Source organism: Sebastes fasciatus, chromosome 8 (genome assembly GCF_043250625.1).
Source record: "Sebastes fasciatus isolate fSebFas1 chromosome 8, fSebFas1.pri, whole genome shotgun sequence".
Classification (NCBI taxonomy): domain Eukaryota; kingdom Metazoa; phylum Chordata; class Actinopteri; order Perciformes; family Sebastidae; genus Sebastes; species Sebastes fasciatus.
Genome location: NC_133802.1, coordinates 2,001,675 through 2,014,661, shown reverse-complemented (window position 1 = coordinate 2,014,661; position 12,987 = coordinate 2,001,675). Strand labels below are relative to the sequence as shown.

Sequence of the window (12,987 nt, the reverse complement as noted above, 5' to 3'; positions counted from 1 at the left end):
TTGATGGTTTGGTGGTCTTTTATCAAACCCAGGAGGGAGGCAGGGTGACTCATGTGGCTGAACCAACCAGGAGAGGAGCATCCTGGGACTGCCACTTTTAACACTAATTACTATAAGCTGAAAGACTGTAAAGAAAGGGATGCCTTGGAAAAAACACCTGTCATGCAGCTCATGGACATTTTTTTTTTTTTTTTAAAGCATGATGTTGACTTATTCAGAATTTGAATTCACATCACCTTATAGATCTTTCATTTCACATTTATTGATGTTCAGCATCTGTATCTCATTTCTTATGTCTGTTCACTGACAACATTGGGATAATTTGCAGTGCACCTGTGCTTGAATTAAGTCTTTTTTTTATTCACCTGTACGAGGAGACTGTTTCTATAGAGGGACAAAGGCATGTATTCCTGTTTTCGTCTCAATCTGTGGCTGACTGGACACATGATGGCACTGTTGAAACAGACAACTAAATAGTCTGTAATTACATCTGTATGACCTTTTCCTCGCCATAAATAACCATGTGGTGCCAAAAACTGCCGGTTTGGCTATTAGAAAGACTGATTGAATTTGTTATTGATTCTAGTGTAGCCAGGGAGTGTGAAAGTTGTGTCTGTGGAGATTAGTTGTTTGAATTTTCTGAAGTGAATATGATTTTAGGGTTTGTGTGAAGGAAAGAGGTCGCCTGGTGTTTTAATTGTAATCAGTCACAGCATCATTAAAAAAAAAGGCATCTTACTGGTCAGTCTGCAGCCAGGCAAGCAAGCAGAGCTGTCTCTATGGAAATTGCTTTCGTCATAACACTTCCTATCAAGCCTGTGCGCTGGGGCTCTGGTGGTGCAGCAGGCACAGACCCTTGACAGCACATAACCAAGATTGCTGGTGGAGGAGATGAAATTAACCACGAATGAAGCACGGCCCCCAAGCAACTGATAATTTTATTCATCAGATACATAACAAACATGAATAACTTATAGAATTAGCGGTGCTTCATTCCTCTTCGAGCATTTCTATGTATCCGAAGAGTCATTTTCACCTCACATGAGATTGTTTTTTTTCTCTCCTGTTATATTGTTGGTGTGTTGTAATGATGATATCGCCCTAAATCTGTTTTATTGCTGTGACCTTTATCTCAAATGCTCAAGTACCTGTGTCACCCATCCTAAGGTTCCTTGGTTTTTACATCACACCCTTGAAGATTAATGAGAATGGAATATCTATAAACCCACTGCACTGAATTGACATCTAGATGGTTGCTTTCATCTAGTTTTATAGTCTGTAATGAGACCCTGCTGTGTGTTTGATGCTTATGGTTGGTAACAAGATCTTTGCAGACCCCTTCACACCCTGGACACAACCTGTTCAAACTTCTCCCCTCCGGTAGCCTACGCCAAAACAACCAGACGCAAGAACAGTTTCTTCCCGCAGGCCGTCACTCTAATGAACACGTAAAGCAGCAGTGGGTAGAAATGGAGCAAATAGGATTTAAAAAAGTTATTTTTATAAAACAATCACTATATCATGACAGTAGTGCATGAGACAGGTAATCTGAAAAAAATCATGTGCCTCTGTGTCCTCCGGTGTCCTCCGGTGCCCCTAATGGCATCTGCAAGATTTCACAGACCGGAGGAAAACAAGCAGTCAGAGCCGAGCTGGAGCCGTCTCTGAGCGGCAGGCGGTCAAACTAGGCAGCACTGATCAAATATGAATCAATATTCTGTTACTGTAATGTCTATTTCTCACCTCAGATGTTCTCAGAAACATCTTTTTACTGTTTAGCTGTAAAATGAGAAAGTTTGTGACCCGGCAGCCATGTTGAGATCAGGTGAGGAAATACCAAGCACCGCCCACCAGCCGAAGCAAACTTTCTCATGCGGGCTCAACAAGTGCTACCATTTTGCCAGAGAGCACTTAGCTAGCCTAGAACTTATCTCAAGCTTAGTTAGCTAGAGCATCACCATGCCAACGCTGTTCTGAGTCACTGAACTATCTAGCTGCCGCTTTAAAGGACCCATACTATAAAAAAGGGAGATTTTCATGTTTTTGTATTATAAAGCAGGCTTAAGTCCTATATAAATACTGTGAAAGTATTGAAACACTCAATCCACAGGGAAATACACACATATAATAATATATTCAGAAACTCTGCATTTGAAACAAGCTGTCAGGATTTCTGTCTATTTGTGATGTCAAAAATATACAATATTAAGACCCTTGACACAATTTTAAACGTAAACATTCTAAATGTGTCCCAGTTTATTCCTGGTTGCAGTCAAGGCCTATGGAAAGGAGGCTGGGTCACGGGCGGACATCGGTCTTGGGGTATGGGGTATGACGCATGCGCAGTGTAACTGAAGCTGCAGACGTGCGTTGCAATTGGCTCAATTTCGGCGAGGGCAGACCAGATTTTACTGTGCATGTGTTATACCCCTAAACATATGACGCGTTGATGATGCGTGACTCAGCCTCCTTCAATAGGCTTTGGTTACAGTGTATGTATATGTCATCAGCTGATAGGAAGTACACATGGACCCAAGCTGTTGCTTAGCAACGTAATTCTGTTGCAATTCCGTCAAAATGCGCTAAAACGGGGCATTTCAGCCAGAGGGTAAATACAGGTATATTCAGGCCGACAGTATGAGGAAAATAAAGGTTTTTTTTAACATTACAGCATGTAAACATGATCTAGTAGAAACACAAAATACAAGTATGAACCTGAAAATGAGCACGATATGGGACCTTTAAAAAGACAGACGCAGAAACTAATATCACCATTTTATTTATTTATCTTAACAAAGCAGCACATGTAAGCTACCTAGCGAGTTTAAAGTTTAAAGTTTAAGTTTAAGTAGGCTAACTAGCTAGGAGGGGTGGTTGTAGCTAACGATAGCTAGCGTTAGTTCATTCAGAGTTTTGTTTCAGTGCTTTGATTCTAAAGATGTTCCTCAGAGAAAGACACAACTTTAAAGATCACAATGACAGACAGTCTTTCTCTGAGGTTGTGCAAGCTAACAGGAGCTAGTACCTAGTAGCTAACACTGCTAACACTGGCTCTTCACTTCCAGAGTCATTTTCCAAGCTCACGGGCACAGGTTAGCTAGCTAGGTAGCATAGCACGAGCGCTTTAGTTAAGGTCAATAAAATAAAGGAGGTGTTAGTTTCTGTCTGTGTATTACTGCCTTTATCATAGACATAGAATATATCCCATTTGTTTTATTTCTATGGTCTTCATTCACATCAGCAGATAGTTTCAAAGCTGTCGATAATTACTTTTGACATCGTTGTTGTTCTAGCTAACAGGAGCTAACAGGAGCTAACAGGCTACATTTGGTAGCAGTTTGTTGAGCATGCTTGAGAGGCAGGGGGCATGGAGAAATGATTGGATAATGAATATTCAATAAAAACTGTTATTATCACAATAAGAATAATGAAATAACATGTCATAATAATTAATTACGTTTTAATTTTTTTTCTCCAATTGTTTCAATAATATATATATTTTACACAAGTCATAATATGTTTATTCATTATATATACATTATGACAGCTTTTGTGTCTGAAGTGTCAGCATTATCATTATCTGATGATTTTTTTTTTTTAAATCTTTTTTTCTGACATGTGACAACAAACCAGAATCCTAAAACCAGCACCATGCCTGGACTCATTAACAAGGAGAACCGGAGCGCTCTGCCCCTCAGTGTCTCTGACATCACTTCCTGTGTCAGGGGTTATACTCTGGCCATGACTGCCTCTATGACCTATGAAAATATTGAGGATCATGCAATTGAGGGTGAGTGTGTACACTACAGGAGACTAAGTTGTTTACTTCAGCTACGTGAACACTAGCCACATTCAACAAATTTAAACCAACCTTATGCTCTGAAACACACTTTTGTGAAATCATTGACTTAATATGTGTAATGGTTCACCCACTGGTTCATGCCCTTATTTCAGTTTTTTCTCTCCAACTCCCTTTTAGGGATCTTCATTTATCCACTGGAGGAAAATTCTATCGTTGTGGGGTTTGAGTCTATGATATCCAGTCAGATTATAACACTGCAAATCAAAGACAAGGCAAAAATTGATGACTGTTATGTGGATTGCTGCAACACATCTAATGGAGCACTCCAGAGTGGCAGCGGTAAGATTGAAGCTGCTCTAATCGATACTGTTATATAAGCAATGCTTCAAAATACAATGTGTGAAACCCTGTTTCAAACAGCAGCAGGCAGCTGTTTTCAGCAAAAACTAGAATGGCACTTGGAGAGCGCAGACCTCCGCCAAGGTGCGTGACTTTAAAAACAGATCACAGCTCACAGCTGGCGGTACTGTGAGGTGGTCGCCTTATTATTAACACGGTGTGTTTCCGTGTAACGTATCGGCGGATGCCTCTCTCATTCAGCAGCCTTATGTCTGTATAACGTTACACTACGTTGTCTCTCATCTACCACTATTTTCTTTCTTACCGCGGACGGCCAGCAGCTCCCGCACCTGTCTCGCCCAAGCCCCCAGGAAGTGCGCTGGTCGTTGATTCCAACTTTCGTAGTGGCCAAACGGCGGTACTGGAACTTCCTTGTCAGTCATGTGATGCCATTGGACCCAAAAAGTATTTTTCCCATAGACTTACATTGAGAAAGAGATGTCTGTAACTCAGCGGATAATTTTGTTTGAGGTGAATCAACTCCCCAGTACGAACACTCTAATAGTTCTGATTAAAAAACTAAGTTTTTAAAGTTGTAAAATGCACTAATAGCCAAATCCAGAGTTATTTCCCTTCCTCCGTTCATGTGAATGAGACCCAGACCGAGGCTGGAGCGCAAGCTGTGATGACAGTGTGACGTTGGGACCCCGTACTGCACATGTTCCATGTGCCCAAGATCCGGTCGAGCCATTTAGGCTTCATGTGCCACTGAGCAACTTTCATAGGAATGAAAGGGGCCCAGCCTCCAATGCTGTATCCAGTTCTCTTTATACATCCATGGTCTCACCACACATCCACACACGTATCTCTCTGCTCTCAGAAGGAGGCGGGGTCATGCATCATCAACATGTGTCAGCATGTGCTTTACCCTGTGGTCTTAATGCTCAGGCTGATCGGAATCCTTAAAAGAAATACCTGAATTCGGATCATGGTCCAGATTGCCACCAAAATCTAATGGATTGTTCATTGTGCCACACTCCACCCCTCCAAAAAATTTCATTCAAATCCATCGCAAACTTTTGGAATAATCCTGCTAACAGACAGACAGACAGACAGACAAACCAACGCCGGTGAAAACACAACCTCCTTCAAGGCCAAGGGCCTTGAAGGAGGAAACAAACAAACAAACAGATAAACCCACTGTACGCTACCTGCTCAGCAACAAACGTCAAAGTAGCTAATAGCTGGTGAACATAGTAGAGCATTTAGAAGCTAAAGAGACGGATATTTCTCCTAATGGTAAGGTAACGTTGCCTGCTGGATGTGTAAATAGATTAGACTGTATATAAGAAGTGGATGTTATCATCGTGACGTCACCCACTGGTTTGTGGACTTCCGTTTTGAAGCCAATAGTTCGGCATTTTGGCTGTCGCCTTCTTGGTTTTTGGCTGTCTTGTTTTTTCGCAACCTGAAGTGACATGAGAGGGCGGAGCTAAGTACAACCAAACGCTGAATTAGCCATTTTTAGGCGACCAAAAAGGTTTTAATTATAATTAACAGACTACTTTTTGCAACCAGAGGAGTCGCCCCCTGCTGGCTTTTAGAAAGAATGCAGGTTTATGGCTCTTCAGCATTGAATTCACTTTTCAGAACCTCACCAGAATTTACCACTGGTAAATAGGCAACTGTTTGCTAACACATTAGCCACTATAGAGTACAGTCTAGACCTGCTCTATATAAAAAGTGTCTCGAGATAACATCTCTTATGATTTGACGCTACATAAAAATAAATTGAATTGAATTGAATTGAGTATCACCATAAAATGTGTTAATACATCAATGTTGTGTTTATACTTGATGTGCTGCCCCCCATGTGACCAAATTTTGTGTCATCAGGGTTATGTCGTATCAGGATTTTGACTACAAAATTTGAACAGACAGCCTTCATTACAAACTGAGAGTTAGGGCTTTAAAAGACATTTACCAGACATCGGGGGTCTAAGGGGATGTTGCATTATGGGAAATGTAGGGTTTTAGGAGATTGACTCATACTAAAAACTAAAAGCCGGGATATCTCTGCCTTTGGTGCTTCAATTTTGATCTTTCAAACTTTATGGAAGTGCATTACTGAATTTTTGGAGCTCCCCTTTAAATCTTCTGTAAAATGAATACTCAGGTAAAACACATTTTCATCAGATGGGCAGTGTGGACATAATTATGGATTAGGTTTAGGTAGATACAAGTGAAGTAATACAGTATAATGGTTTCAGAAGAGTGTGATATAATAGTAAGATTATAGTATGGTACTTCAATTAAACAAAGAAGTAGAAATACTGTATCACACTCTATATCAGAACATTAAAATGTATTTAGGGCATCAAAGATAACTCAGATTCTGGACAGCTTTGCATTAGCTCGGGCTCCTTGAGAGTCATATAAATTGCGGTACATTTAAAAGATTTGGTTGTTTACTAATTTAGTCTGATTTTACAGGACACATAGTGATTGATGAGGATTTGGAGAGGACAGTGTTAGTGGTTAACCTCGGGGTCATCCCCCCTATGGAGACGGTCCATATTCTGGTTAGTACCTCCTCTGAGCTCTCCACCCTGCCCAACGGAGGCATCAGGGTCTCGTCCCCACCGGTGTGTACACCTCGGGTACAGAGGACCATCAACGAGGAGCAGGGGCTATCCCCAAACTTCTCCAGAACGTAAGAAAAAACTGATGCATTCATGAAAACAATATAAAAGCTACTGTCTTGTTAATATTACACCATGTTACAAATTTGGTATATTCTAAAGTTGGATTCGACACTGTAAATTGTATTTTTAGCCCTCAAATGTATGTTTATATGGATGGAAACTGACTATACTAACATTTTATAGGCTGTGTTCTTTCAAGATGGCTCCATTTTAATGTAGTTATGCTTTGCTACCTTTAGGCGGGACAGGCCTAGTTGTGCCTCAAGTCCTCACGATCAAACTCCCAACTCCCCTCAGCTGTGGTTGGCTTCACTGCTGGAGGAGGAGGCCATCAACTCCATGGACTACGAGTTTAACTTCCAGTTGGAGATACGGGCTCCCTATCTCCTTGCAGGTCAGTCAAATGACCCAATACTAATGATTTATTTGATAGCTGTATTCTCTTAGGGCAAATCCACTTGTCAACTGTGGAATTGCACCCATGAGCTATCTGGAAATAATATAGATTTATATAGATCAGGTATGATCATTTGAGCTATCCTGTAATCAAGCATTGCATTTCACTGCTCCTTGAAGCTTTCATGTATGACGCATCCTGCATTGATGTGCAGAAAAGGTAAAAAAAGCACTGTCCTTTTGTGTAATCGCAGTTATGTGTATATATCACACATTGCTGAATGCTCTTATATAGCTGGGTATTGGGAACAGTATTGGGCAACACTAATTTTCGAAGGAATTATTTGACATTTTGGGAAATACGCTAATTTGCTTTCTTGCTTGTGCGTGAGTTAAAGGTTCTCTATACGCAGTGCCTGAATTGGACCAAAAAAGGTGCCAGTCCCCTAATTCAGCAGTTGCATGACATGTTCATTGTCTCTTGGATATATTTATATTTATATGTATATCTCGGTAATATATCCCACTTCAAATGTATTTTTTTATGCATTTCATTACATACATTAGGCCCACATAGGACATAGCCTAGATTTCCAAGGTTTGTACATAAATGTATATTTGGTTAAAAACTTTTTATGTAGCTATTGATACAAATCAAAGTGTACACAAATATATAAATAACTCAGTTATGCAGGTGTTTAGGGGTGCGCACCTAGACTCACCAGGAGGTGGCAGTACGCAATTAGAAGTAAAGGGTACTCGTGGACAAAAATCAGAAGGCATTTCAGGCACTGTCTACACGGGATTCAGAGCATTAAACAACTATTATCTATGTAAAGATACAGTGGAGTAATGTCTACCTGAGCAGAGAATGAAGTTGCTCTCCCTCTGTGTGTGTTGTAATCTGAGTTTCTCCGTGCGTTGTTGACATAGCTGTGTGTGTGCATGTGAGCGTGCCCCAATGGCTAGCTCACGGCCACTGCTCTGCACTGTTCTCATACAGCGGTTCGAGCTGATAACGGTGTGCTCACCGACGGCACTGTCGCCAAAGCGTAGAACCCACCCTCCGGTTCCCCCTCAGGTTAACACTGTTAGTTATGTCAGTACTGTTGCAGTTGTTTGCACTGTTAGCACTGTTAGCACTGTTAGCTGCGAGCCGTTGCCATGTTGAGAGCCATGTGGAGGAAATAGAAATGCTACCAATCTCGCATTTAGCACCTTTAAAGGAGAAGATTGATACCACTCTTGCATTCGATATGAAGCCACAGCCAGGAGCTTAGCTTAGCATAAAGCCTGGCAACAGCACCTCTAAAACTCACCAATTATCACATTCTTTCTATTTGGTTTAATCTGCACAAGTCGTCATGAGATTCTCAGTCAATTAGTGGAGGAAGTCACTGCTCACAGTCAAGAAACAGTCACATAACCCCACATGTTAATTAGTAAGCTTTACAGGTCCTGCTAATTGGATTTTGTTACATTAGGTCCTGCTAACTGTTTCTAGTCTTTATGCTACACTAAGTTAACCGTCTCCTGACTGGGGCTTGATATTTATCCTACAGATATGAGAGTGGTATTGGTCTTTTCTCTCAGCAAGAAAGTGTTTTTGATAAGCACATTTTTCAAAAAATGTCAAACTATTCCTTTAAACTTGACAATTTGGTGATTCGAGCATCATGGAAAGTCACACATTAAAACTTATGATTGCTGGTTGTTTATTTTTGCTCAAACTGCAACAGCACTTGTGCATAGGCTAAGTTCAATCTGTTGGATGTGTTTTGTTCTTATAAATGTGAGTGTGATATCAGTGGGACCTGCTGGTTTGTTGTTACTGTTATTACTGGAGGACTGGTTATTTGATCTGCTGTGTCTGTCGCTCTGCGTAGGTGTAGAGAGCCCATCTCACGCTATCCGAGCCGATGCAGACCCTCTAGCTCGCTCTGCCACAAGCGTCGTCATCACCCTGGCTGACAAGTACACTTATGACTGTCCTGTCAAGATCCTCATCTACCCCAGCGGTAGGTCCACAGCTTCAAAACTCACTCACAGCGCGGCCCTGCAATTAATTAGTCTGTCCTCCCCTCTCAAGTACAATATTTTGAAATAGTTTCTTTCAGCTCTGTCAGGCTTCTTTTACAGCATTTCTTGTATTAAGCTCATAATCAGGCGAATCACCGCCTCACTTTGTGCTCCTCCTGTTGTATGACATGCCAGCGGAGTCAGACTGCATTGTGTGGGTGTGCAGTGTCAGGCTGTTTTTTTTCTCCCCTCTCTCTCACTGCCATCTTGACCTACACTATGTGTGGGCCAGTTGTCTCCCAGAGGCAGGAATGAGCCCCGGCCTCGCTGATCCAATAGCCCTCTTATGAAGGTTTTGTTCACAAACAGACCTACTGCCACTGCTGGGCAATTTAATTCAGCTCAGACCGGTGCTGCAGTTTCAATCACAACATGGATGCTCAGCTCGAGCCAAGAGATGGAAGACACTGAGCTGCATTACAGACATGCGTGTGTGTGTGTGTTATAATAAACAAAATCGCAGAAAGGAGCAGTCTATTTTCATCATCAGCTTGGATGATTAATGGCCAGACACACAGGCTGTGTCTACTGCACGGTTTCTACAGGATTGACCAAGTTCAATTTGAGACTTTTTAAGACACATAGACAATTTAATACCTGATTCATAGCCAAAGTAAGAAAGATATCAATGAAAACCAGTGGGGATGATGAAGGCCTTAAAGAGTTGTTCACCAAATACATTAAAGGTGCTATTGATAACATTCAGCCACTAGATGTTGCATTCTCCCCCGTTTCATTGCATTCACTTCACAACAAGTGGTTGCCAGGTACTTACCGTCATCTCAGCCATTTATCCGTTTTTTCCACACTAACTGACGAAACAGAGATACCACGTGATACCAGCGTATTTTTACTATTGGCTCACAAGCCTTGTTAGAAGTAGAAACCAAACATCAGATATCTTCCACAGAGATAAACAAAACATTTATTTTTAAAAATGTTTAAATGATTAATTCACAATCATAATATTTTTTTTTAGGAAAAGACACTTTTATTCAGCAGCTTTCTAAAGGCTCTGTGGATGTGTTATTAAAAAAACTACGCAAACATTTTATCAATAACACCTTTAATTTATAACAAATATATCACTTTTTTGTCAGTTCTTCCCTGCAGTATACAGCAACAATTCCCAATAATATAATTGATTAATCATTAAACATAGACATGGATAAGCAGCAGAAAATGGAAAGATGTATTAACAAATCAAAAGATAACTAGTTCATTTAAGGTCCACATATGAATTTTACATAAGATGTCTGGAACAATAGTACTGGGGATTTTCCTTATGGTTTTTGCTAAATTCACATATAAAAAAGATATTACTGCCTACAGCAGGTTAGAAAAATATTTAGGACCTTTGTAAAAAATAATGTAAGGATTTTATTTTAAGGCCTTTTTATGAGAAAACTGAAATCAATGCTTTTTAAGACCTGCAGATACCCTACATTGAAGAGAAATAATAGTCCATATCACCAGGATTCATTTAACCTTCTGAGCTAATTCTGTTGTCTTGAGACCCAGCTGTGATTCAGCATCTTTACATGCAACCACATCCTCATTCTCACATCAATATAGGGATAATTCTGCACACACTGTCCATCTGCTTTATAATCTGTCTGTAATATTTATAGTAATGTCATTGTAATGACCAACTGTGTCACTTTAGAGCCTCATCTGCCACATGTGCTCATCGAGAACGGAGACATGACGCAGGAGGAGTACGATGAGTATCTCCACGGCCGGAGCGATTTCATCAAGGCCACCAAGAAGGACTCCAGCAATGAGAGGAAAGTGAGTGTGTCATCGACATCTGCACCATGCACCTGAACTGATATGATACCACCAGGAGAGTGGTAAAGACTACACAGTAGCACAACATCATGAGCAATGCCCTGCAGCGAGTACTATTTTAGTGAAGCTGCAGCGATTATGTCATATTGTTTTGTTATATCTAACAATATACTGCAGTCCAACACCAACGGTGGGAGAAGTATTCTCAGTAAAATGTACTTATAGCATCAAAAGTAAAAGTACACGTTCTGCATTAAAGCAGCAATAGGCGAGATTGGAGCAAATATGATTAAAAAAAGTTATTGTTATAAAACGGTCGCTATACCCTTGACAGTAGTACATGAGACAGGTAATCTGTGAAAAAAATCATGTGCCTTTGTGTCCTCCGGTGTCCTCTGGTGTCCTCTGGTGTCCTCCGGTGTCCTCCAGTGTCCTCCAGTTCTCCTAATGGCATCTGTAAGATTTCACAGACCGGAGGAAAACAACCAATCAGAGCCAAGCTGGAGCCTTGCCGTCTCTGAGCAGCTGTCAATCACACGGTCAAACTAGGCAGCGCTGATCAAATATTAATCAATATTCTGTTACTGTAATGCCTATTTCTCTCCTCACATGTTTTCAGAAACATCTTGTAGTGTACTGTTTAGCTGTTCATATTTGATCAGCGCTGCCTAGTTTGACCGTTTGGTCGGAGTTGGTGAGTGATTGACAGTTGCCTCTGTGGAATGAACAGCCAATAGGAACGCTCTCTCTCTGAAATGACCTGTGATTGGTCAAAGTCTCCCGTGACGGGCTAGATGTTCTAAAGCCTGAAAACAGAGCCATGAGGAGGAGCAGAAGTCTAGTTTTCTCTCAGAACACTTGAATTACAATACGCTGAAAGGTTATTATGGAATTTTTGCTCAATGATGCCAAAAACATTCCGCCTACTGCAGGTTTAAATGGTTCCCTGTCAGTGTTTTTGCTATTATATGTAATTTTTTTTCGGATTAATGTTACTACTGCATTAATGTGTATGTTGCATTTTACTGGTGTTGATGTGTCTACTACTGCTCAGAAAAACACTTAATCCTCCAGTTTATCAGAAACATTCATATTAAACTTCACCACATTTGGAGATACATGGTTTTCACTGGACAGGAAGGGGATGAAAAATTTTAATCTGTAAACTGTCAGACAAATGTGGTGCAGTAAAAAGAACATTTGCCTCGAGATGTAGTGGAGTAATTACTCAAGTAAAGTACAAGTACCTCAAAATTGTACTTAAGTACAGTACTTGAGTAGATATACAATACTTACTTTCCACCACTGCAAATGAATGTTTATACCAGCTCAGCATGATTATTTTTCAATTCATTGAGCCTGTGGAGGCTGTCGAGTGACCAGCGGACGTAAACAGGAGAAGGAGAATGAGCGCTTAGCCATAAAAATGGGTTTCTATGGAAACACTCCAACGGAGCGCCACATTCGGATTGGAATTTCCTGCACGTCTGCAATAACTGATGTGCTCTGCCTATCAACCTGATCAAGTCTCTTTTATTGCCTTCTTTAAGTGTTTAAATAATGCCTGCCCAGTCATAGAAAGTCCAGTTATCTCAAAGTACCAAACCCCGCTTTTATATTGATGCTTTTGATTTCTATTTTTCTGTCTTTACAGGTAGATATCATTCACAGACGACTCCACAAGGACATCCTCCACAACCCTGTGGTCATGTTGAACTTTTGCCCTGACCTCAAGTCCATCAGCTCTGACCTGAGGAAGGTTCACGGCGAGTTCATCTTCCTCATTGATCGCAGTGGCAGCATGAGCGGGGTTAACATCAACCGTGTGAAGGTATTTTTAATCCCAGTGTGGCGTGCGGTGTTATATTTCTTCCA

General features: G+C 40.8%; 1 protein-coding gene across 1 annotated transcript in view; it reads left to right on the top strand.

Moving 5' to 3' along the window:
• vwa5b1 (von Willebrand factor A domain containing 5B1) overlaps window positions 1-12,987 on the top strand; it is a 35,601-nt gene that overhangs the window by 682 nt on the left and 21,932 nt on the right. Inside the window, exons 2-8 of the mRNA XM_074642477.1 lie at window positions 3,634-3,790; window positions 3,980-4,141; window positions 6,635-6,854; window positions 7,086-7,240; window positions 9,129-9,260; window positions 10,988-11,112; window positions 12,767-12,943. Coding sequence (XP_074498578.1) covers window positions 3,652-3,790; window positions 3,980-4,141; window positions 6,635-6,854; window positions 7,086-7,240; window positions 9,129-9,260; window positions 10,988-11,112; window positions 12,767-12,943 — 1,110 coding nt within the window. The 5' untranslated portion in view covers window positions 3,634-3,651. The remainder of the gene's footprint in view (window positions 1-3,633; window positions 3,791-3,979; window positions 4,142-6,634; window positions 6,855-7,085; window positions 7,241-9,128; window positions 9,261-10,987; window positions 11,113-12,766; window positions 12,944-12,987) is intronic.